The following is a 27,129-nucleotide window of genomic DNA, read 5'->3' as shown; positions in this document are numbered from 1 at the left end:
AGGGGTTTCAACCCGTTCTTATTTAAAATGAAAATTATCATAACTAACAACAACAATTAACCATGAACTAAAATAAATTAGATAGGGTTGAAACCCTATACCCTAAATCAATTAATATATCAGTTTCGAAACATAAACAATAATCATGAACTGAAATAGTAGATCAGTTTCAAAACAATAACAGTAGTGCATGAGCTGAAATGATAAACCACAAACTATCAAAGACAACAATCATGAACTCAAAAGAGTTCAACCGTTTTCTCCGGAGCACGCTTTGGAGGCTTAAATGTGGACATTCGATACTGCAAGGCCTCATCATTTGCTGCTTCCCAAAGATCAAACGCTATCTTGTGTCGGGCTTCTTGGATGTTCTCGTCATTCACCAAAGAGAAATCTAAACCAAGTAGATGGCACTCTATGAACTTCAACGAATAAGCACCACAATCATTGCCACTCGTGTTTAGGACGCGCATCGGGACATATGAAACAGCATACTGTTTGACGTTGAAATCTTTCTTCTTATCTGATGACTGGACAGCCTTGACGATTCGTGGAATGAGGACGACAAATACTTCCACGGCCTTGTTGTTCTTCTTACCCCCACAATCAAAGACCTCAACAGTCCGGTTCAGAAGATTGACGCACATAGAGATCCAATGGATTTGGTTGACACAAATAGGAATGTAGAGACGATCGACATCAACACTCCAAACCGAACCTGTGCTTCCATGATATGGAAGCTCACCTCTTCCATACTCGAGAAGGTTGTTGTCGACTTTGTACCCTCTCCTGTTCCCATCAAACTTGCCGTAGGCGGTGATGATCTGATTACTGAACACACAGTTCATAAATGCTATTCTGTTTGGCTTCCACCGACGCAATGAGGTTTTTTCCCGAAACAAATACATCATGGCGTCCATGTCCTGAAAAAGACAATGCATTTTTTTAAGGGATGAGAACCAATAACATAATTCAATTTGTAAATTAAGTCTAAGCTAAACTCACATTGTTCTTCAACCATTCATTAGGCCCCATTATACGCGAAACCAACTCTGCATCAAATTTAGATGGCCCAATCTGGAGTACTCTGTATATAGAAAGCAGTAGTAAGACGATGTTTGTGAGGAAAATTGAGAAAAATAGTAAAACAATACAAATATTACTTACTTGGGCTTGAGGATCCATTCAGTTAGTTTGGAAAATTTGTCTTCTGGAACAAAAACCAATTCATAGTCGCTGTCTTTGCAACGGACTTCTGGATCATCTATATTATTCAAGAATGGTCGGTTGAAGATCTCTTGAGATGGATCAAACCCCTTAACATGCGACTCTTGTGTAAGCTTGCCCATTGTCTTTTGTAAGTGCTCTTGGGTCCCTAAATTGAAATCTATAGTGTCAAATAAGCTGCCAAACACATCAGACAACTCTGGATCCTGGTTATAAACAGAAAAACATGACATTAATACTTTTAAAACATATATAAGACAACATCAAATACATGCAATTTCAGTACATCATCCTTACTTCAAAATATTACAAACCGCAAACAAACCATCATCCTTACATAAATATTACAAACATCTAACAAAACATCATCCATACAATAATATTACAAACCGCAAGAACAATAACCGAATACAAACCTCAAGAAGAGAATTCAAATACATGAGAAAAGATCTATTTCTTGTTTACCTTTGTCTGAGACCTTGTCTTAGCAGCAGTTGCAGGACCACCAGTGTGAGAAGGAACCGAAGCTTTGTTGCGAGAAGCTCGAGCGCGGGAAGTAGTAGCAGGAGCACTAGCGTGAGTAGACGCCGGAGTAGGAGTAGGAGAAAGGGTAGAATCCGATCCAGGAGCTTGAGTAGATGTCGTAGCAGCAACATGAGTCTGAGTATAAGCCGGAGCAGCACCATGAGTCTGAGTATAAGCCGGAGCCGCACCATGAGTCTGAGTATAAGCCGGAGCAGCACCATGAGTCTAAGTATAAGCCGGAACACCAACTGGAGTCTGAGATGAAAGGATCGTCTGCTCTAATTTGGTAAACCGGTCTTCAATTAAGTCGCAGACCTCGAGCCCTAAGGCAGTAAAAGAAGACTTAAATATACCCTGGATATAGGACTTCATACCCTCTTCAAGATCTCTGTATTTGTCGGTTGATCTTTGGCAAAGTAACCTCTTCTTCCTTGACTCGGCTCCAATATCCTGATACTGGTTCTTTCTCTTCTTTGCAGGACACACATGGGCAGTTTCTATTTCTTCTTCCATTCCACAGTCACTTCTTTCTCCTGCCTCTTCTTCCTTTGAACCATCATCCTCAGAACTGTCCGCATATGGTTGTTCAGTTTCCTGATAACCCCAAACATGCTTACTCCAGTCATACTTCTTTCTGTACATGTCAATGATCATATCGACCCTTTCGTCATTCATCTCATCGTCTCGCTCAAACCCAGCATCAACAATGATGTTGCCATTTCCAGTTGAAGAGATGTATGGAAACGCAACTCCCTACAAAAAAAAAAGTTCAAAAATTAAACACAAAGATTAAGAATCATGAAATTCAATCACATTGATTAAAGGAATCAAAACTTACAGTGGATGCAAAATCGGACTCAATACTAATAATATCCTCATAGGAAACCTTAGCAGATCCTTTCCCATTTCTGCATCTCATGCTAGTGACCCCTTCTTTGAGCTTCTTACCCAAAAGAGACCCGATGTCTGGAATAGCCTCCATCAACCAAATCTGAAGTGCATAAGAGAATCCATCTATGACATAACTGTTCTGCGTCTTCACTTTATCCATAGCTTCAGTAATGGAAGTCACAAGCGCATCAAAAGAGTGAAGACCCCACAGATATTTTCTCATCTTATCGAAATCCATCACCAGCTTGATGTACTTGTGTGGGATGCACACCTTCTCATCATTCGCCATAACCAGACCAGCAATCACACACAAATACACCATCCTCAGCCTATCAACATGAGACCATGTATTACAAGATTTCAGATGCACCTTCCTGATTTGTTGTAGGCTAATTTTTCCTTTTCTCCGCAGCAACTTACTCCAAAACCCTTTATCACCTCTCCAGTTATCAATATCCAAGTCAGGCTCGTCGTCTTTATATTTCAGACCAGTGATCGCATGGAATTCTTGCATTGAAAATCTGAGAGCCCTCCTAGCAAAATGGAACCACAACTCATGGCGCTTTGCGGTCAGAAGCTGCTTACAAACGAAGCTGTGGATCACTCTCCCTGAATACTGAAGCTTGTGCACATATATATCCATAACCTGAGAAAATAGTGGATCACCCAACACTTCCTTGTACTCTGCTTCAACATACTTCTCCACCTTCTTAAGTATGGAAGTTTGACAAGTGTTGTTGACCTTCTCAACTTGTGTTTCCGTTCCCTCTTTGAATAGGGTTTTTGGCAACTGATCCATCACCATACCTGTATACAATGAAACAAATACAATCACCACAGTCAGTACTCATAAAACAAAGTCATCATAATACAAGTTCATAATACTTAAGCGTTGACAAACAAGAAAAAGTATGAAACTTTACTTAGCGTTCAAAAACATCAAAAGAATTAAACTTTGATAACATAGACACCTAAATCATTAACACTAACTATCTCAACTAAAATCGATACATATCAAGTGCAAATTATGATAACGAAACACATATATTTTAAAAAGAAAGACATGAAAATGAAGTCACCAGTTCTTATACAAACCTGAAAAGGTCGAGGTGTCTGAGAACAATGCACAAGGAAAGAAAAACAATCACAACAGTCACGGTTCATGCCACTTTTCATCATAAAACAATCGTCCAAAGACATACATACTAGTGAAAACAAATCAAACAAAATCACCTAAGACATACAAAAATGCAAACCACATACTTTACATGCTTTATAGATGTCAATACCCAATCAAATACGAATCCATTCTCCCTCAATGTCACGAGAAACAACAACAGGTACAAGAGATCAGTTGCCACAAACCAACAATAAAAAAAGTATGCAACTTTGATAAGATAGAAGCCTAAATCATTCACATAAACTAAATTCGAAACCTATGACAGTCAAACTATGATTAAAAAAAGACTCAAGTAAAAGATACAAAGACATGAAAAAAAATTCACAAACAAACCTGAAAAATCTCGATTGGTTTGCTTGAAATTGAGCTGAGAGAGTATATTCCAGATCGGAGAGGCACGAGCTTCGGTTATCGGTGAGGTTCGAGCTTCAGTGGTGTTCGGCGAGTTACTTGAGAACGAGATGCGAAGTGAGACGTGGTTTCTGAGACTGCGATTAAGAAGAAGAAGAACACCACTGGAGTCCTAGCGGGCAGAAGGAACACCGGCGACGGCGAGCTCTGACACGCCGATGACTTTAAATCGTCTTTTGTTCTCTATCGCCAAAGGAGAAGACGAAATTAGGGTTCTAAATCACGATTTGGGATTATCCCCTTTTGTTTATTTACCTTCTGTTTTTTTTTTAACTTTTAACTTTTTTTTAACAATTAATTTTACAAAAGAAAACGTTTTAAGCTTAGATTAGGGACTTAATTGGGTTTACATAAAACATTATGCTAAGTGGACAACTTCTAGTTCATATTATGGCATAGGGACAATATACTAGTTTTTTTGTTGCATATTTCCAATTTTCCCTAGTTTAAATGCCATTATATAAAATTTTATTGCAAAGAAAAAACGCCATAGAAATGTTAATATTAGCATATACCTTTAGCTATAAAACAATCATAATGTAGCAGCATAAAAATGCTACAATAAATCTATTTACAATAACTCACGCGAAAACGCTATGATAGGGGTTCTACGGTAGCTGCGGCAGACCTAGCGTTTGTGAAAACGCTACGAAAATGTTTTCGTAGCGTTTTCAGTGTGCTAACAAAGCCGATATTTCTTGTAGTGTAGATAGGATATCGTCTGAGCCTCACTACTCAAGACTCCGAAGCACATCCTGCACCAGCTTTGGCTAATGCACCGGATATTGCACGATCAATATGGCATTCAGATACTGCTCCAAAGTTGAAACACTTTCCCTGGAGAGTAATGTCTCGCGCGCCGTGGCAGTGAAAGCAAATCTCAGACACCGAACTGATCAAGACCACCGTCAGCCGACAGGATATGGATCAATTCAACTATAATGCAGCTTTTAAAGCTAGGTCAGGACTAAGTTGAATAATCCGTAATAGAATGTGGCACACAGTTGAGGAAACAGATAATTCTCTGCTCTCCTTTCGGCTATGCAAGCAAGCAAGCAACATGGGCTCTAGAATATATTAATGTTATCTTCCAAGGAGATAATCTGACGATCAATGGTGCACTCAACAATACAACAACTAATCATAGATTGCAACACTTCATCTCCGCAGCACGCGCGATGTTGGGAACAAATGTTTTCTTCATGTCGGTTCACTCATAAGAAACGTTCTTCTAACGAATGTACTGACCTGCTAGCCAAGCAAGCTTGTTGCTCTCCATTACAGTCGAGCTTATTGTATTGTTGTCCATTTCTGGGACATATTTTAATACATGACAATGATGTTACTCTACCCTTGGTTCACTTTTTTTTATCATATAATTTATAAATATATAATTAATTAATAATAAAATAGAGTTTGACCTGAATAATTTTATTTTTATATAGGTTAAAATTTTGGTTTGTATAATAAATAATTAAATAATTTGTAACTAAATTTGGTCACGTAGTACTGTTGTTTATGTTTATTGTTTTTCAAAAATTTAAGATACAATATTTATTTTTTATCCGTTATGTATTTTTCATAAATAGTTATTTATTTTGTCATAACTAGTTAATGAATATCAAGCCATTTTTACAATATTTGATACAATTTTTTTTTGATGTAATCAAATAGAAAAAAATATATTAAAAAGTTCTTTGACCAAAAAATTTATATTAAAAAGTTGAAGATTTGTTTTCAGAAATTTATATAAGTTTGCGTAGATTACTTTACAAATTATTTTGATAGTATTTCTAAATTATTAAATATAAGTTTAGATGTATTTAATATTATATATTTTGAATATTTAATACAAGTTGGATATTTTGGTTGTATCTGAAAATACATGAACCCAAAATTTACCGAACCTGACCGAAGTGAATAAGAAAAATACCTAAATAGGTAATAGAAAAATAAACTAAAACTAGATCTTGACCGCACATCCACACATAATTATTTTATTTTTCTATAAACAAATATTGATTTGTATAAGTACTAATATATATATAATTTATAATTTATTCGTATTCAAAAATTGTTTAATATGACATTCATAAACACAATCATTTATAGTTTATATTGAGTAATTTTACTTTGTCTTGTAAACAGTCAACGTATTATCCACATTTTTAGAATATGATCCATGCATTCACACAAATGTATTTTTATGTTTTATGGATCAAAATTTTATGATAATATATAATGAAATTGTTTTATATACTATTCAAAATCTTGTGCTATATATTTTATACTCTTCAGCATTTATCAATTTACAGTGGGTATTATTTATATAAAAATATACATAAAATAATATATTTATGTATTAGTTTATATTTTATTTATATATTATATAAATGATTCTTTTAAAATTTATGTATGTTTTATGGTTGTTTAATTTGATAAAAAGATTAAAAAAATACTAAATGTTAGAGTTAGGTAGTTTTTAGTGGCATTAAAATGTAATTAAGAAGTTGTTTTAGTTTATGATCAATTTAAAAATGATTTATTAAATTAGAAAAAAACAAAGGATATATACATAAATATAGGTTCATAATTAATCAGTGGTATTCTAGTGTAAATAAGTTGAAAACTAAGAGAAATTTTTATTTTTTATTTTTCTTTTAATAATATAGATAAATTCCTGAAAGTCCAAAATACTCAGTTTATATCCGAACTTGTATCCAAAGGCCATGTCCTAGTCATTGTACCATCAAACGTCTAAAACGGTATTTGATTAAACACTGATCTAAGCATAATTTGTATGACATATTTTTGTTGTGGTGCGAACGTATTTGAGTAATAATTTTGTTTGAATACAAAACTGTTTTGGATTTTAATTTTATATAGTGATCGGTACAGTTGTATGAACTCTCGGTTTACATGCATTATAACCAATCGTATATGACACCTAAATTATGCCCATGAATGTGACAGTTATTTAAAAAACTAAAACATCATTAATGAATACTATAAAAATAAAACTAAATTTAGTGGAATTTTGTGTAAATCATACATGAAACAAATTTTAATTTATATGTATTTCTCTTTTAAAATAATAGATATATTCATGAGATAGTTGTTACAAAAAAAAAAATCATGAGATATTCACGAGGGTACTAAACAATAATGCTGCTTTTAGAACTCAATTCCGGCCGTGGTATTACTTTAGGGGGTGATCATCGGAGGTTGCTGCTGCGACGGCTCATGGGCCGGTGAGTGGCCCGAGAACAAAGAAACATGGCTCATAAGCTTGTCTTTCCTAGAGAACCTAGTTCCACAAGAGCAAACCCACTTGATATCCCCACAATGCTTCTCGTGCGTCCTTAGATCAGACAGAACCGAGAAATGCTTCACGTTGCATCTTCTGCACATATATATTTTAGGACAGTGACTTCTCTTGTAATGATTTTTGGCGCAAATCACAGATTTCAACGGCTGAAACTTCTCGTGCCTTTGGTTCCATCTACACCCTTGATGAGGGCACGAGTAGTAATACCTCATTGACGAGTATTCGACGTTCTTGTCACGGCTTGTTGGGCTGATCAAGGCTTCACGTGTCTTGTACTCGTCTCCATGTGCTCTCATGTGCATCCTTAGATTCGCGTCTCTCTTAAACCCTTTCCCGCAGATCTGGCAGTAATGTGTGTATTTCGCTAGTAGATCCTCCACGCTTAGCTCCACTATCTCGTAGTTCCCTAATCTTGATTTAGAACGATGAATATCTTTTTTAGGGTTTGTGGTTTCGGTGCCGTACCAGTCAAGATTCTGCGTAGTCTGGTCGAGAAACGAAACATGCCTTCTTTCTTGGACATCAAGAATGTTAATTGACGACTCTCCCATGAAATCACGATCCGGGTCGAAGTCTTGGGAGAACTCCATAACCATTGCATCTGCGGTTTGACTGGTATCAATATTACTGCTGCTGTTAGTTGAGCTTTGGAGTTGTTGGCAAGTAAGCATCATTGAAGAAGCAGCCGTGATGATGTCTTGAACCAAACTTTCGACGTTAGCCGCAGCTAAAGACGACGTTGACTCCGAGGATTGGTTATTGTTATTAGGGGAGATCATGAAAAAGTTGACCAGTGATTGGATCTCATGGACTTTGTCTTGTATGGTAGATAGATTCAGAAGAAGAGAGAGTGAAATGCCGTTGTCTTCTCCCGATGATCTCGTCGCGGCCATCATGGGATTCATGTAGATTGTGGAACTAGAGTTCGTCTCGGAGAAGCAAGACATTGAGCCTTCTACTTGACTCATAATATACCGTCCTTGATTCATATGCTCTTCTTGATTCATCTATGTATAAGAAGAAAATAATTAACTTGAGTTTTTGTTTTGTTTTGTTTTGTTTTGTTTTGTCTTTCGAGTTTGTTGGCTCTTTAAACTCTTTGTGGTGCCTTCTTTTATATATGCTCAGCCGTTCTAGAGAAATGGATTAAAGAATACACCCTACCTTATAAAATACTTGTTAATTGTGGCATATATACATTCACACACAAAAGATTACGCAATATTAAAAAAAACAGCCACTATTATACTACTACGTATACCAGTTGCAAAAACAAATTTTGACACATAAATCATTGAATCGGCCGTTAGACTGTCTTTATTAAGAGAACTAAAATACTATAACAAAATACAAACGAGAAATCGGCAATTAATATGCGACGCCGTGTGAGGTGTAGACAATCTATTGAACCCTAGAGCGTTGCATTTCATCAGTGATTTCAAAATCAAATAGACATACAATGATCGATAGAAGCATGCATAAGATAATACTGGTCAAGTCATAGTACATTTTGTTTCAATTAATCGGATTTAATTTAAGCGTTTAAATCTGGTATATTGGTTATTTTCAGAAGAAAAAAATGTTTCAGATTGTCGTCTAGTGCTTGTAGATGTCACAATCCCTAATTAAAGAATTAAGGATATTTACAGTTATGTTGTGTATAATTTTTTGAGAGTATTATTGACATAATACAATTACACAACGCGTTAGATGGAAGTCATGCATGAATGCTGTTTTTCACCCTTCAAAATGCAATTATCATTGTTTACATTAGGTTAACAATGGGATTGATAAGGATGTGTGATGTGTGATGTGATTAACTAGGAAGTCAACTAGCGTATAGAAAGCGAATAAGTGATCCCACTTAAACCGTCCTCACATAAACCTACAATATTTTGCGGATATTAGCTTAAGAAAACGAAGAATGCCAATCCTAGTTTTATTATAAAAAAAACTAACCTAAGTCAAGTTTCAAGGTGATGGTGACCAAGGAACGATGAGAAATAATGTATTTCCTAACGGTCGTAAAAAAATTACCATTCATAAGAAATAATAATTCGCTCTCATTCTTTTTTTTTTGTAGAGAATTGATATCTTGCATATTTGCATTGTCTTAAGTTTTCATTTTGTGCATAATGATCATATAGATTATGAGTTTAGCATCTTTAGGATCCATTTTGCATTTATATGTCTTAATCAGGTAATGGAGTATCCTATGGAGGAATCAGAGGTGTTTAGAAGCATTGTGATCCAAAAAGAGATGAAGAATGGAGATTGATCAATCATAAGGCGAGCCACGCGGGTTGCAGCACCCCGAGTCCACTTACCCGCGTCACCGAAAGACCAACTCGGAGGGGCCACGCGGGAAGGATCACGCGGGGTCGACTACCCATTCGCACGAGCTAGAAGAATCATCAAGTTCCGACGCGGGGAAGGCGACGCGGGTGATCTCCATCTTCCCCTACTCGCGTTGCCGAAGACTTTGTTCGAGGAGTCACGCGGGTGAAGCAGCGCGGGATCACTCACCCGCTCGCACGAAGAAGGAGTATCGTCGAAGGTCCAACGCGGGGAGGATGACGCGGGTTGGTGCCGATCGTCTCAACCCGCGTCGACGCGTTATCTTAGTCGAAATTTTAATGTTTTTAAGGGCTTTTAAGACTTTTTAATGGAAACCATTTGGTTTTCCAAAGACATATAAATACTCTTGTAATCCTAAAGTTAGGATCTTATCTTGTTTTCTATCTAATAACAAAGAACTTTTAGGTGAAAGATCTTATCTTGATCATTTTCTCTTGTGATTTGCTTGATAAATTTGATCACTAATCATGATTAGCACCAAATCATCATTGATTCTTGGGCTCATCATGGAGAGTAGTGAGTAATCATCTTTGGATTCATGGGTGAGGGAGACTAAGGGTGATTAAGCTAGATCTAAGGTGTTTTAGTATAGATCCATCTTGTTCCTTTCTAGTAGAGTGCTTTTAATGCAATTTTAGAGTTGGCCTCTCTAAAGTTGAGCTCTAGGTATTTCACACCTGAAAGGTGTTTGATGAAATGTCTGAACCAACTCTCCTAAGCTTTTAACATTATTTACCAAAGAGATTTGTTGTTAAAGGTGTTAAGATGGCTAGTAGACTTGAGATTAATGATTACTTAGATAACATTCAACCAAAGAGATTTGATGCTTGAGTTATCTTAGTAAATGAGCATTCATCTAGAAATAGAGTTTGTTTAGGATGGTGTCTAGGTCTAAGGTAGATAGATTGGTTGAAAGTTAACACCTTTAGATTGAAACTTGATCACCCAAGGTCAATTCCTTTAGCTCATGAGTTCTCTTATCTCATAACAAAGAAAGTTTTGTCCTTTATTGCTTTTCAGTAGCATTCTAATTCAAAAATCATCTCACCAATTGATAGCACTTAGATTAAGCATGATCTTGCACTCCTTTTGCTTTAGAATCACTTAGAACTGGTTTGACATCCTTTATTCTACAACATTTGATTAGGAGCCTTGAAACTCCTATCATCAAATTGGCGCCGTTGCCAAATTCTAAGTTGATTGTGACATTGGGATTTAGTCATTTGCTTGTGACTAAGTCAATTTTTGTTTAATTGTGTTATTGCTTTTCTTTCTTTTTCTCCCTTTGCATTTCAGGTGTATGAACACAACGAGCAGAGGTCCAACAAACCTAGTTCCAAGAGTTGAAGACATTAGAGCACTTGAGAGGGAGATTGCAAGACAGAGAAGAGAAGTAGAGCAACAAGCTCACTTGCAAAGGTTGGGGTTTGATATGGAGAATCTGCCTCAAGATGATGATGTCCAAGGAGGCATTGATCCAAGAGCTGATCACCTTCGACCACAGCGCCAGCCACAACATCCACCGCGCCAAGCTCGCGCCATTGGAGCCTATGATCAACCTCACATTAATGGTCATAGGTTGGGAATCAAAGCACCACCAGTGGAGAACAACAACTTTGAGATCAAGTCAGGGCTGCTCAACACAATAGAGAACAACAAGTATCATGGCCTTGCTGCTGAAGACCCTTTCGATCACTTGTACAAGTTTGATAAATATTTTGGCTTGTCCAAGACAAATGGTGTTACTGAAGATGCTTTCAAGTTAAAGCTGTTCCCTTTCTCTTTGGGTGACAAAGCACACCAGTGGGAGAAGACTCTCCCAAGTGACACTGTCACTACTTGGGAAGAGTGTAAGAGAGCTTTCCTAGACAAGTTCTTCTCTACTTCAAGGACAACTAAGATCAGAAACGAAATCTATGGTGTGGGAACCGAAATTCGCACTGTCGATTTCCGTTTAAATAAGGAAACTAGGAAAACCATAATTTCCCAGAGGTCCCGGATATCTGCTAATACCACACGCCAAGCAAATCATAACACGATAATGACAACGATAAAGTATAAAAATCGTAAGAAGAGAGCAAATAGAAGTCTTATTCCAAATTTGCGTATGAGCGTTTCCAACAAGGTATAAGCCTGGGCTCGAGAGCTGTCGGCGAGATTCCTAGTTCTAGCAACCCTAAGACGGCTAAACCTAATTGAGTCGCAGCTCGAAATAACAAAAACGGAAAGTTGCCTAATTGCTCTAAGTGCTAAGTTTGCTCTGAAAAAGTCTCTCCCATGCCTCTCGCCTAGGACCCCTTATATACTGGCTCCAAGGTCGGTTTACGCTTTTCCTCTTCTGCCCTTAAGCCGCCATAACATAAAAATGGAGATATTCCATTTTTTCCGATCTTCGTGATTATCTTCAAAATTTCGTATCTATCCGCGGAAACTTGACATTTATCTTCCCTTGTGAACCAAGCGTAAACCGTCATGCAGTTTATGGGCTGTTGGTTAATAAGTCGTAAGTTGGGCCTCGAGTCATGTCTTAGGTCCCTTTGGGCCGTCTTCCGACTCGAAGTGTTTATTACGGCTTCTTTCGATAAAGAATGGACTTTCCGCGGTTTTTACGGTAAAGTTTGATTGATAACTTAGAAATGGCGGGGAACGTGAGATGGGTTCGCTATGGTATTCGGGAGATAGCACCGAAGGGTAGACGAGAATGCATGGACTGATGTCGAATCGACGTTTCGGAAGAGCTCGGTCGAGCTGTATGAAGGCTCGGTCGCTACGTAGCGACCGAGCTGTGTTCGTGCTCGGTCGCTACGTAGCGACCGAGCTGTGTGCGTGCTCGGTCGCTACGTAGCGACCGAGCTGTGTGCGTGCTCAGTCGCTACGTAGCGACCGAGCTGTGTGCGTTCGTAGCGACCGAGCTGTGTGCGTGCTCGGTCGCTACGTAGCGACCGAGCCTTGTGCGTGCTCGGTCGCTACGCAGCGACCGAGCTTGGCTAGAGCTCGATCGCTATGTAGCGACCGAGCTGTGTAATCGATTTGCTGCGCTTCCTTTTTCCGCGATTAACCTAGGGGTTTTCTGCGGTTTTTGGGAGAACAAGTTTTACCCTTCCGAAAAGTTTTCGGAAAACGTGTTTTGGTAAAACCCTTACGCATTGAAACTTCTTTAGCTCGGAAATGAGCCAAACTTACGGGGTTTGTCAATATTTATCATTTCACTTTATGTTTAAAAAGAGAAATCGCAAGCTCGTTTCATTGCACTTCCTGTGGCGAAAAGTCGCGGCTAGGATTTTTCGAATTTTTTTTTTTTTTTTTTTAGGCACTAAGGCGTTTGCGTAAGCGTTGGCCATAGGCGCAGTGGCAGCTGGAATTGTCTTACCAGCGTTGTTGCGAACTGCGATTTTGTATTTCGTATTTCCAGACATTGTTTGGATCAAGCGTTTTGTGGCTGAGAGTAAGATTGATCCGTACCCCCCTCCTTCTAGCGCCAAACTGTGGGAACCAAAATTCGCACTGTCGATTTCCGTTTAAATAAGGAAACTAGGAAAACCCTAATTTCCTAGAGGTCCCAGATATCTGCTAATACCACACGCCAAGCAAATTAGAACACGATAATGACAACGATAAAGTATAAAAATCGTAAGAAGAGAGCAAATAGAAGTCTTATTCCGAATTTGCGTATGAGCGTTTACAACAAGGTATAAGCCTGGGCTCGAGAGCTGTCGGCGAGATTCCTAGTTCTAGCAACCCTAAGACGGCTAAACCTAATTGAGTCGCAGCTCGAAATAACAAAAACGGAAAGTTGCCTAATTGTTCTAAGTGCTAAGTTTGCTCTGAAAAAGTCTCTCCCATGCCTCTCGCCTAGGACCCCTTATATACTGGCTCCAAGGTCGGTTTACGCTTTTCCTCTTCTGCCCTTAAGCCGCCATAGCATAAAAATGGAGATATTCCATTTTTTCCGATCTTCGTAATTATCTTCAAAATTTCGTATCTATCCGCGGAAACTTGATATTATCTTCCCTTGCGAACCAAGCGTAAACCATCATGCAGTTTACGGGCTGTTGGTTAAGAAGTCGTAAGTTGGGCCTCGAGTCATGTCTTAGGTCCTTTTGGGCCGTCTTCCGACTCGAAGCGTTTATTACGGCTTCTTTCGATAAAGAATGAACTTTCCGCGGTTTTTACGGTAAAGTTTGATTGATAACTTAGAAATGGCGGGAAACGTGAGATGGGTTCGCTACGGTATTCGAGAGATAGCACCGAAGGGTAGACGAGAATGCATGGACTGATGTCGTATCGACGTTTCGGAAGAGCTCGGTCGCTACGTAGCGACCGAACTTTGGTTTGAGCTCGGTCGTTACGTAGCGACCGAACGGAATGGATAGCGACTGAGCCTTGGCTCGAACTTGGACGCTACGTAGCGACCGAGTGGAGCTCGTGTTCGGTCGTTGCGTAACAATCCTTTTCGGGCTTTTGTCCGATGACTCGCGTTTCCTCCGTAAAGCTTTTCGTAGAGGAGAATCTATTTTGAAAAAGTATTTGTCGAAGAAGTTTTCTATGTTTTTCTTCTTCGGGGATTTGGACCTTAATTCCGTCGTGACCGATTTTAACCCCATCATCTGGGTTTCAACAGAAAGGTCTAGAGAGCTTCAGTGAAGCATGGGAGAGGTTCAAGGGCTATTGGTCTCAATGCCCTCATCATGGTTTCAGTAAGGAGAATTTGCTTAGCACCTTCTACAGAGGAGCTCTACCACAGTGCAGAAACAGGCTTGACACTGCCAGCAATGATTTCTTCTTGGGGAGAACCAAGGAAGAGGCAGAGGAACTGGTAGAGAACATGGCTAAGAGTGACTCGGTCTACAGTGAGGAGCATGATATGGTCAACAGAAGTGATGATCAGCAAACAAAGAAAGAGATCAAGTCCTTGCAAGAGAAGATGGTCTTGCTTCTTTCCAACCAAGCTAAGAAAGAGCAGATGAACTTTGTGGGTGGTCCTATTCAAGAGGGTCCTCCCAAGATCAATGAGGTTGATGGTTTGGAAGGCCAAGAAGAGCTGTGCTTCATCAACAACAATGGTTCTTGGTACATGAAAGAGCCTAACTTTCAGTACAACAACTACCAGCAAAGGTCCTACTCTAACAACCGGCAAGGAGGATACCAGCAGAAGCAAAACACTCAGCAAGGGAGCTATCAGCCTAGGCAAAACACTCCTCCTGGTTTCAACAATAACAACAATCAGTCTACTCAGGTTCAAGGAAGTTCTTCCCAAGCTCCAGCTTCATATACAAGTGTGGATGCAATGTTCAAGAAACTTTTGGATTTTCAGGCAAAGAATGAGAAGACAATGGGTTATGAGTTCAAGAACATTCACTCCAAGATTGATGGAAGCTACAATGAGCTCAACAACAAGATCCGACATTTGGAGAACCAGTTTGCTTCAATGAATTCTCAGCCAAGTCGCCAACAAGGGGCATTACCTGGAAATCCAGAGCAAAATCCCAAGGAAACAATGAAAGCAATCACCCTACGGAGTGGTAGAGAGTTACCTCCAAGAATTCTCACCAAGGATGGTGAAAATCAAGGTGGGGAGGTGGCTATCAACATTGATGATGAAGTGGTGATTGTAGATGAGAAGGTTGATGAAGAAATTCTAGAAAAGATTGTTGAAGCTAAGGGTAAAGGAAAGGTTGGAGAAGAGAAGAGGACAGTGAAACATGGTGAAACTGCTACTCCAACAAAGAAATCCTCTTTTATTCCTCCTCCTTATGAGCCAAAGCTACCATTCCCTGGGAGATTCAAAAGACAGCTATTGGAGAAGTACAAGGCACTCTTTGAGAAACAAATGAGTGAAATTCAGGTCACAATGCCCATCATTGATGCTTTTATGTTGGCCCCTCAGTACAACAAATTCTTGAAATATGTTGTAGCTGCAAAGAAAAAAGAGATGGAGGGCATGATGATCCTTACCCACGAGTGCAATGCCATTATCCAGAGGTTAGATGTTCCAAGAAAGCTAGTGGACCCATGATGTTTCACCTTACCTTGTGCTCTAGGACCCACGGTGTTTGAGCGGTGTTTGTGCTATCTTGGAGCTAGTGTTAGCTTGATGCCTTTGTCTATTGCAAAGAAGCTTGGATTTACTCAATGCAAGAAGTGTAAACTCTCTTTGGTGTTGGCTGATAGATCAGTGAAGATTCCTGTTGGTATCTTAGAAGACCTTCCCTTGATGGATGGTAACTTTGAGATCCCTACTGATTTTGTTGTGTTGGAGATGGAGGAGGAAACCCAAGACCTTTTGATCCTTGAAAGACTATTCTTAGCCACAACAGGAGCTATTGTGAATGTTAGACAAGGAAAGATTGATCTACATCTTGGACAAGGGAAAATCCTCCACTTTGACATCAATGAAGTGATGAAGAAGCCAACAATTCAGAACCAAGTTTTCTACATTGATGAAATGGATGCTCTAGCTGATGAGCTTCTAGAGGAGTTGGCACTTGAAGACTCTCTACAGCATGCCTTAACAATTGAGAGAGAAGTCCAAGTGATAGAGAACAAGGAAAGTGATGTCTATGTGAGGATGCTGGACATCAAAGAAGGTTGAATCCCAACTTGAAAGATGTTGTTAAGAAAGAGATTCTAAAACTCTTAGATGCAGGAGTAATATATCCTATTTCGGATAGCAAATGAGTGTCTCCTGTGCATATTGTCCCAAAGAAGGGAGGAATTACTGTGGTAAAAAATGATAAGGATGAACTAATACCAACAAGAACAATAACATGACATATGATGTGCATAGATTATCGAAAACTTAACTCAGCATCTAGAAAAGATCATTTTCCATTGCCATTCATTGATCAAATGCTAGAGAGACTTGCAAATCATCTATATTATTGTTTTCTTGATGGGTATTCAGGGTTCTTCCAAATCCCCATACATCCAAATGATCAAGAGAAAACGACTTTCACATGCCCTTATGGTACCTTTGCTTATCGAAGGATGCCATTTGGGCTATGTAATGCTCCAGCCACTTTCCAAAGATGCATGATGTCTATTTTCTCTGATCTTATAGAGGATGTTGTGGAGGTATTTATGGATGACTTCTCTGTCTACGGATCTTCGTTTTCTGCTTGTTTGTCCAATCTTAGCAGAGTCCTTAAGAGATGTGAAGAGACAAACCTTGTGCTGAACTGGGAGAAGTGTCACTTCATGGTTAAGGAAGGGATTGTGCTTGGACACAAGATTTCAGAGAGGGGGGATTGAGGTAGACAAGGCCAAGGTCGAAGTGATGATTGAATTATCTCCACCAAAGACGGTTAAAGACATTAGAAGCTTCCTTGGTCATGCTGGATTCTATAGAAGATTCATCCAAGACTTCTCAATGATAGCAAAGCCAATGACTAAGCTTTTATGCAAGGAAGCTGCATTCAACTTTGATTGGGAATGTCTGGAAGCATTCAAGAAGTTGAAAGACAAGCTAGTTAGTGCCCCCATTGTGCAGCCACCAGATTGGGATCTCCCCTTTGAGATCATGTGTGATGCTAGTGACTATGCTGGGGGAGCTGTTCTTGGTCAAAAGAAGGATAAAAAGACTCATGTAATCTACTATGCGAGTAAAACTCTTGATGAAGCCCAAATGAAGTATGCTACAACTGAGAAGGAGCTGCTAGCCATTGTCTATGCCTTTGAGAAGTTCAGAAGCTACTTGGTTGGGTCAAAAGTCATAGTCTACACTGATCATGCTGCATTGAGACATCTCATGGCCAAGAAGGATGCTAAGCCAAGACTGTTGAGGTGGATCTTGCTGCTACAAGAGTTTGACCTTGAGATCAGAGACAAGCCAAGAGTCGAGAATGGTGTAGCTGATCACTTGTCTAGACTGAAGACTGATAGTGGGATCCCTATTGATGAAGGGCTTCCAGAGGAACAGATCATGGCAATTGGAGCAGTGGTAGCAGTTTGTGAAACTGGAAAGAAGCTTGAAGAGGTGAAGGCAACTGAAGAGAAAGGTCATTGGTATGCTGATTTGGTAAACTACTTAGCTTGTGGAAGAGAGCCAATGGGTCTTGATGGATATGCCAAGAAGAAGTTCTACAAATATGTGAAGAGATACTATTGGGATGAGCCTTGCCTCTACATCCTTTGTAGAGATCAACTCTATAGAAGAGTAGTAGCTGAAGAAGAAGTTGAAGGGATTCTCACACACTGTCATGGATCATCTTATGGAGGTCATTTCGCTACTTTCAAGACTGTCTCAAAGGTGTTACAAGCTGGGTTTTGGTGGCCTCATATGTTCAAGGACACTCAAGACTTTGTCTCTAGGTGTGATTCATGCCAAAGAAGAGGGAACATCACCAAAAGGAATGAGATGCCTCAAAACCCAATTCTAGAAGTGGAGGTGTTTGATGTGTGGGGTATTGATTTCATGGGACCATTCCCATCATCTTTTGGCAACAAATACATCCTTGTAGCTGTTGACTATGTCTCCAAGTGGGTAGAAGCTGTAGCAAGTCCTACCAATGATTCTAGAGTGGTGATCAAGATGTTCAAAAGCACCATCTTTCCAAGGTTTGGAGTTCCCAGAGTTGTCATCATTGATGGAGGCTCCCACTTCATCAACAAACTGTTTGAAAGTCTTCTCAAGAAGAATGGTGTGAAGCATAAGGTTGCAACTCCCTACCATCCTCAGACAAGTGGTCAAGTTGAGATCTCCAACAGAGAAATCAAGTCTATTTTGGAGAAAACTGTGGGGACTATAAGGAAAGACTGGTCTATCAAGCTAGATGATGCACTTTGGGCTTATAGGACAGCTTACAAGACCCCTTTAGGAACCACACCTTTCAACCTTGTGTATGGAAAGACTTGTCACCTACCAGTTGAGCTTGAATACAAGGCATTATGGGCTGTTAAGTTACTGAAATTTGACATCAAGAGTGCCAAGGAGAAGTGACTTCTCCAACTCAATGGGCTTGATGAGATTAGACTGGATGCTTTTGAGAACTCAAAGATTTACAAGGAGAAAACCAAAGCTTTTCATGACAAGAAGATCTTGAAGAGAGAGTTCAGTGCTTGAGATCAAGTGCTTCTCTACAACTCTAGACTGAAGTTGTTTCCCGGGAAGCTCAAGTCAAGATGGTCCTGTCCTTTCAAGATCAAGGAAGTTAGGCCATATGGGGCAGTTGTGCTATGGGACAGGAATGGTGGAGACTTCACAGTCAATGGACAAAGAGTTAAGCTCTACATGGGAAGCACAATAGAGGAGAAAAGAATCTCGGTTTCACTCTCCGACCCCGTCACCGCCTAGCCAAAGGAAACAAAGTCAAGCTAGTGACTTAAAACAAGCTCATCTGGGAGGAAATCCCATGTCTATCCTTGTACATACTAAAAAAAAAAAAGGGGGGGTTGAATCTCACGCGGGTTCCTCTACCCGCTCGCACGAACTTGGTCAGATATGGAGATCCCACGCGGGTTGACCCACGCGGGTTACCTTACCCGCGTAGCTTCCTCGATGGCTCAGCGCGGGTTGGAACGACGCAGGATCCCTCACCCGCTCGCACGGATTTGATCTTTCTCGAAGATCTGACGCGGGATGAGCGACGCGGGGTCGATCCGTTTCCTTCAACCCGCGTCGACGCATTAACCCGCTCCAAAATGCCCTAACCCGTACGACCCGACCCGGTTACACCCTAAAAACACCTACCCCGCGTCTCTCTCCCGTTTCCCTCATTCCTCTTTCACAAAACATCAAAACCTCCCTAGCCAAATCATCCCATTACTCACTCAATTCTTCACCAAATCAACTCATTCTTCTTCCTAAATCTAAGCTTTCGCCCCTGTAGTCTATTTTCTTGTTTCACATCTTCATTTCCTTTCATCCAAAGCAAGGTATTGTATCAATAAGTTCAATTTCGTAGGTCTCATGAACCCTAGAAATTTGAACTCGAAATTTGATCTTTTTCTTGCTAGATTCTTGTGAAAAAGACTAGGGAAAGCTTATATATCATGTTGGGTTGGTAATTACATGGTGAAATTGAGTTGAAATTGAACTTTGAAAATTAGGGTTCATGAGAATTGGGGATTTTTCGGAATTGGTATAATCCTATGTGATTTTGGCTAGGTTTAGTTAGCTAGAGTGTTTGAGAACTTAACTAGATAACTATCCACTTGAAGAACTCGTTTGATGTTTAAATTTGCTTAAAAGCCTTATTCTTTGCTTATGATCATCTCTTGTAGCTTTCTATAAATAACTTGTGTGCGTTGTGATAATTAGCTTTAGCTAACTGATTAAGTTGCTTTCTTCCATTTGCTTATTTTTTTTCCAAGGTTTGAAATTTTCAGGTACAAATGGGGAGACATGGCCAACAAAAAATGGAAGCTGAGAAACAAGAGCTTGCAAGGCAAGAGACTGCTAGACATGGGAAACCTCTAACCTCCGTCTCTACAACGGGAGGAACTTCTAGGCAGAAAATCTTGGCAGCGAAGAAGAGAGAAGGTAAGCAAGTTGCCACTGTTGAGAGTGTGAATGCTGGTGGTAGAAGGTCAACCCATTCCAAAAGGTCAAAGGAACCGAAAGGCAAGGGGATAGCTCTTCCCCAAGAGGAGGAGAATGAAGACATCACTGAAGAAGACCAAGCTCCGCACAAGAGAGCCAAAGTGTCTAAGGGGAAGAAGGTCGACACTGAGAGGGATAGAACCGAGACACCAACTGAAGATGAGCTATATGGGTATTTGAAGAATGGTGTGTTGTGGCCTCCAACTCGATTTGCAGATATCAAGATCATGGAAGAGTTGGAGATAGGTGACGACATCAAGCAAATGTTGGAGCACATGAACATGCAAAGCTTCTTCACTATGGCCTATCATACCTATGAAGATGAGTCTTGTCAGTCCTTGTCATCATTGGTGGCTACTTTTCACACCACCAAACATGTGAGGCAAGGATGGGGAAAAATCAAGTTCAAGGTCCATGGGAAGGTTTACAACATGACCTTCAAAGAGATTGGACAAGCGCTTGGTCTTCAGGATTTAGAGGAATCCATCCCTATCCTATATAATGCCCCTAGGGAAGAGAGCATTGCTAGAATGGTTTGGAAGGTGTTGGCGGGGAAGACTCGCAAGCCAAGCCGTGACAAGAATGCTTCCATTCGCCACCCTTCAGTGCGCTATCTCCACCGGTTAATTGTCCACACCATCCTTCCAAGAAAAGAACCATGCACTGTTAATGATGAGGAGCTACAACTTCTTCACCAAACCGTTCAGCATTATGCTCATCCTTCTCAGTTGCCTTTTGTCGATACTGATTTCTACAAGAACTTTGGAATGGTGGGATTCTTTGTGAAGCGCCTCGTCCACTACAAGGAATGGGCTTGGAAAACAAGTGACTCAGAGCCTCAGGTTGGCATTGGTGGTTTGATAACCCCATTGCTTCAGTTCAAGGATATACCCTTAAAAGATGATCCAACTGGTCCCGCCTTCTTAGACGCAAGCTACTTGAAGAAAGCTCAGTACTTCAGTGGAAGGTTGGAAGGTTCAATGGAACTTGCGTCTACTCTTACATACAGTCTACACGGGAGGTTGAAGTGCTTCTCCCAAACACCACCCTAACAAGCTTGACTAGGCCTGGAGCTATTAGCTTTGATATTGGGAGCGAGCACTTCCTTGGACCCCATGGTCCTCTAGGCCCCATGAGATCTCCCAAGAGGAAGAAGACAACAGATAAATGTGGTGTGTTCCCAGAAGACGCTTCCGGTCTAAACTCCGAGCTCCTCTATGGTCCTCCTCGTTACCACTTTGAGCAGCATCCGGGAGCTCTTCCCCATGGACCCCTTCGCCAAGCTCATGAGCATATCCGCAACCTCCAACAATGGAACAAGGCTCAGGACAGAATAATCTTCAAGCTCAAAGACAAGTGTAAGGCGTTGAGTAAGACTGTGAAGAGGCAAGCAGAAGCTTCAGCTCAGTTCATGAAGAAGGTAGCTGATATACTGACTAAAGGAGCTATAGCGGGATGTTCATCATCAGACTTTGACTTCCTTACTCCCCAGCCTCAGCCTTCAATTAGTCCTTTAGCACTCAGACTTCCCGCCACCAAGAAAGAGCTGCTCCGCCAGAAGAGAAACCCACCAGCTCAACCATTCGATTCAGGAAACAAATCTCCATCCCTTGCCTCTACAGATGAGGAAACTGACACCGAGGATGAGGCATCGGCCTCTTCCCATGCTTCATAGAGAGGTACTCCACACCTCCCATTGTATATATCAGTTTTTCTTCGCATTTATCTCTCTTTTTGATATCTCCTTCAACTTCCTAACACAGAGACTGTGTGAACTAAGTTTGGGGGAGGTATCAAGTATTTGATCATGTTTTTTTTGATGAATTGAATCTCATGCATTGCATTGTACATACAGATATGCATAGGAAAAACCAAAAAAAAAATGAAAATTTTTAAAAACACAAAAAGAAACATGTAGTTGCATCACTTGCACTTTTAGGATTGAGTCTAGAGCATATAGGTTGCATTCACTTGCCTTGGGAACAATGATTTAAAATGCCTTGCAAAGAACCCTTGTCTAGAACTCAAAATGACATCCTAGTTAAACATATCAAGTAGCTTAAGCATCTCTTGAAAACCTTGCACGCTTCGAGCCTTGAAAACTCTTCTTGAAACTTGTTTACTTGCTTGATGTTGACATTGTTCTTGAGATCAGCTCCAACCCGAACTTGGCTTGAATGAACTTAATCTCTCTTGCATATGGGCATTTGCATACTTGATCATGAATCTCATACACATTTGGGTTATCTTATTCCTTTATATACCAATCTTTGTTAACCCAAATGGCACTCCATACCCTACAATCCTAGCCATTATTTGAGACCAAACATTTAATTGCATGAGTGAGGCCTCTTTTGATAGTTTGTCATGTGCAAAATCTTGAGAGTATTGAAGGTGACATAGGTTTATTCTCATCTCTTGCTAGCACAATGAGTTAGCATCTGGGAATGGTGAGAGGGGTTTGTGTATTCTGAACTTCAATATCTTGGGTTTGGGGAGTGAGAAAGATGAGAGAGATGAGCAAAAGAGTATAAATAGAAAAGAAAACTCTAGGGATAAAAGAAAATATGAAGCTCTTGATTATGCAACAAAGAACCTTCTCCCTAAAAAAAAAAAAGGAGAGAAAGAGAAAGAAAATAAAAAAAGAATCAAAGAGAAGTTGGGGAAGGGAATGAAAAAGAGTTAGAGCTTATAAAAAGTGAGTTAAAATCCCTAGTGGTTGAGTCAAAAGAAAAAGAAAGTTGTTCATTGGGTGAGTGATGTGAGGGGTTTATTTTGATTTTGAGATTATGATAAAGAGGGTAGAACTTGAGATTACTTATAACAAAAGGGGGTAGTATGATGAGAATGAATCTATGTATGCATGAGTTACTTCTAATCTTAGATAAATTTTGCATAATGATCAAGCTCCTTGTTTTTGAGTGATAGCCACCTTGAAATGATGACATTTGAACCCTTCTCTCTTCATTCATATTAGACCATACTTACCTAGCCAAATGATTGAGATCATATGCCCATTTGTGAGAACTCACCATGTGTGTGTGTGTGTGAATCAATGTGAGAGCTGGTTTAAAGAACTTGTTGGTTGATGAGTATTGCAACTTGTGTAGATGCATAAGGAGTATTGATAGGCCTAGAGAAGCTAAAGTATAATAAGAGAGTTGCTCATGCTATTTGCTATGTTTCTTTGGGATGTTAAGGTGAGTACTAGGAAGTGTTACTTTTGGCTATGAGTTCCCACCTTCAAACCTCTTTCCCTTATGAGTTCTCGCAAAGTCACTTGAGTACAAGTAAAGAACAAGTTTGGGGGAGTTGATATCTTGCATATTTGCATTGTTTTAAGCTTCCATTTTGTGCATAATGATCATATAGATTAGGAGTTTAGCATCTTTAGGATCCATTTTGCATTCATATGTCTTAATCAGGTAATGGAGTATCCTATGGAGTAATCAGAGGTGTTTAGAAGCATTGTGATCCAAAAAGAGATGAAGAATGGAGATTGATCAATCATAAGGCGAGCCACGCGGGTTGCAGCACCCCGAGTCCACTTACCCGCGTCACCGAAAGACCAACTCGGAGGGGCCATGCGGGAAGGATCACGCGGGGCCGACTACCCGCTCGCACGAGCTAGAAGAATCATTGAGGTCCGACGCGGGGAAGGTGACGCGGGTGATCCCCATCTTCCCCTACCCGCGTTGCCGAAGACTTTGTTTGAGGAGTCACGCGGGTGAAGCAGCGCGGGATCACTCACCCGCTCGCACAAAGAAGGAGTATCGTCGAAGGTCCAACGCGGGGAGGATGACGCGGGTTGGTTCCGATCGTCTCAACCCGCGTCGACGCGTTATCTTAGTCGAAATTTTAATGTTTTTAATGGCTTTTAAGACTTTTTAATGGAAACCATTAGGTTTTCCAAAGACATATAAATACTCTTGTAATTCTAAAGTTAGGATCTTATCTTGTTTTCTATCTAATAGCAAAGAATTTTTAGGTGAAAGATCTTATCTTGATCATTTTCTCTTGTGATTTGCTTGATAAATTTGATCACTAATCATGATTAGCACCAAATCATAATTGATTCTTGGGCTCATCATGGAGAGTAGTGAGTAATCATCTTTGGATTCATGGGTGAGGGAGATTAAGGGTGATTAAGCTAGATCTAAGGTGTTTTAGTATATATCCATCTTGTTCCTTGCTAGTAGAGTGCTTTTAATGCAATTTTAGAGTTGACCTCTCTAAAGTTGAGCTCTAGGCATTTCACACCTGAAAGGTGTTTAATGAAATGTATGAACCAACTCTCCTAAGCTTTTAACATTATTTACCAAAGAGATTTGTTGTTAAAGGTGTTAAGATGGCTAGTAGACTTGAGATTAATGATTCCTTAGATAACATTCAACCAAAGAGATTTGATGCTTGAGTTATCTTAGTAAATGAGCATTCATCTAGAGATATAGTTTGTTTAGGATGGTGTCTAGGTCTAAGGTAGATAGATTAGTTGAAAGTTAACACCTTTAGATTGAAACTTGATCACCAAAGGTCAATTCCTTTAGCCCATGAGTTCTCTTATCTCATAACAAAGAAAACTTTGTCCTTTATTGCTTTTCAGTAGCATTCTAATTCAAAAATCATCTCACCAATTGATAACACTTAGATTAAGCATGGTCTTGCATTTTCTTTGATTTAGAATCACTTAGAACTGGTTTGACATCCTTTATTCTACAACATTTGATTAGGAGCCTTGAAACTCCTATCATCAAGAATTAAAAAACAAAATTATTCCTTGTTAAATTTGAGAATGAACAATCATTCCTTTTCATTCCTGCTATTTTATTCCCATACATTTTCTTTTTATTCGTTTCTCTTGTTTTTCGAATGGTCACAAGTAACTAGTCAGACCTTCAGTGTTTGTCATGCATTAATCTTCGTGTATTATTTGATATACATTCATATAAAGGGTGATGTCGACATAGCGGTCAAGGCGTGAAGCTTACATGCTCTATCTTATGTTGTATAATGTGTAACCAATCCTTTTGCTTCTACATGCATTCCTCTAACATGCAAGTTGCAATTTTGATAAAATAATATCCATCCAGCTCAAGCGTATTCATTTTATATTTCGAAAATCACAACATTAACAGAAAGTGGATGGATGATTAATGGTGTTTTTGGGTTAGATTTAGTGAATTATTCATGAAGAACGTCGCGTAAATTATCGCTATTGTATTTTTTAAAAAAATATGACTGCCAAGTGCTAAGTCATTACAACTATACTTTTTTGGTTATCAATCATGCCTATTTAACGGATGTAATTACTCTTCTTAATTGTTTCGTCTACGCTAGAAAACTGCAGTGACGCAAAAATACGTGGCACAACTTATAAATTTAATTTTTGTTGAAAAAATCAGAGCTGATCTAGTCAGATTAGCCCATCACTAGGAGTGTAATGATGTTGATCATACTCCAATCGTCATGAACCATTCTTAGTTTTAATTTTTGTTGTTATGATTTATGAATTTGGAGTTTTTGAACGGTCGTAATGCCCTTACGACTTTAGTTTATTTAATAGTTTCTTTAGCCTACATAAAAACAGTAAACTAGTTTAGTAATCAACGTGTTATAAAAGCCTGACGGACGAGATTTGTCTCTCTATTTGAGATCATGTGAAAATATAGAAGAACAATTTGTTGCCCCAAAAAGAAAAGACGCTATGCTTCTTCTAGGATTGAACACGCACTACAACAAAAGCATAGCAAATTCTAATCAAATTTCTGACCAGGTCAAAAATATTTCTGACCATAAATGACCATTTAATGAAAATAAAAATAAGTGGACAAAAGGTGGTCGGAAATCACGGACAAACAAAACTGATTAAAAGGTTGTCAGTAATTCGTGACCAATTTTTAATCACTTTAAAATCGTCAGAACAGTGGTCAGAAACTGGTCAAAATATCTGATTTTTCTTTCGGTTGAAAACTAGCCGTATGTAATCTGTATAATTCATCTGATTCATTTGTAAACATCACACTGAAAATGTCTACATATTTTTATTTTCGTAAATGGATGTCAATCAGTGGGATTCAAATGAACAAATTTCGTTTACGGAAAGGCTTAAAGAATAGAGCAAATTGGGTCAAAACCCATAGAAGAACTCCAAATTAAGTAAGTACCAAGAATAGTAAAGAAACCGAAAACTTGTGGAAAATGGAATATGGTTGATGATGAAAATGCCCTCACCACTTGCGATTTCGACTTCCGCGAGCATAGGGACGTAGGGTTTATAGGTGTATCAGAATTATTAAGATTTTCCATAGATTATGTGTAGATATTATTTAGATATCAAAAGATATTATTAGATTTCATCGGTAAACAAACTTAAACAGTGGTATTAGTGATAACTTCTCGTTCACATAATTTCTGACTCAAACGGCGCAAACCAAATACGAATCAATCCCAAAAGATTTGCCTCACCCCGTAACAATGGAGCTGTTCCAGATAATTAACATATACAACTTCGCCGGCTACTACCAAAGTTACACAAGTAATATCATTTAGATAAAGATAATTAACATATACAACTTAGCCGGCTACTACCAAAGTTACACAAGAAATAACATTTTGAGAAAGATATTTAGCTATTTTTGAAACTTACAATGGTGTTTTCATTTTGTCAAG

General features: G+C 39.3%; 3 protein-coding genes and 1 pseudogene across 3 annotated transcripts; 1 reads left to right on the top strand and 3 right to left on the bottom strand.

Moving 5' to 3' along the window:
* Window positions 1–239: 239 nt before the first annotated feature.
* On the bottom strand, window positions 240–5,543 carry LOC125592723. The gene is made up of 7 exons (XM_048768102.1): window positions 5,483–5,543; window positions 2,591–3,450; window positions 2,068–2,505; window positions 1,693–1,977; window positions 1,168–1,433; window positions 1,006–1,087; window positions 240–923 (listed from the first exon to the last, which is right to left on the bottom strand). Exons 1-7 carry the CDS (start codon window positions 5,541–5,543, stop codon window positions 240–242), a joined length of 2,676 nt encoding a protein of 891 aa, XP_048624059.1.
* Window positions 5,544–7,210: 1,667 nt separating this feature from the next.
* Window positions 7,211–10,410, bottom strand: LOC106407475 (protein SENSITIVE TO PROTON RHIZOTOXICITY 2-like). Its single transcript, XM_013858029.3, has one exon. The coding sequence runs from the start codon at window positions 8,567–8,569 to the stop codon at window positions 7,439–7,441; it is 1,131 nt and encodes a 376-aa protein (XP_013713483.1). The 5' UTR covers window positions 8,570–10,410; the 3' UTR covers window positions 7,211–7,438.
* A 4,106-nt stretch (window positions 10,411–14,516) lies between these two features.
* On the bottom strand, window positions 14,517–14,615 carry LOC125593597 (annotated as a pseudogene).
* Window positions 14,616–14,745: 130 nt separating this feature from the next.
* Window positions 14,746–16,512, top strand: LOC106407466. Its single transcript, XM_048768101.1, has 4 exons — window positions 14,746–14,941; window positions 15,002–15,234; window positions 15,361–15,902; window positions 16,005–16,512. Exons 1-4 carry the CDS (start codon window positions 14,746–14,748, stop codon window positions 16,510–16,512), a joined length of 1,479 nt encoding a protein of 492 aa, XP_048624058.1.
* The last annotated feature ends 10,617 nt before the right edge of the window (window positions 16,513–27,129 follow it).

Source organism: Brassica napus, chromosome C9 (assembly GCF_020379485.1).
Source record: "Brassica napus cultivar Da-Ae chromosome C9, Da-Ae, whole genome shotgun sequence".
NCBI lineage: Eukaryota > Viridiplantae > Streptophyta > Magnoliopsida > Brassicales > Brassicaceae > Brassica > Brassica napus.
This window is presented reverse-complemented; position numbering and strand designations above follow the sequence as displayed.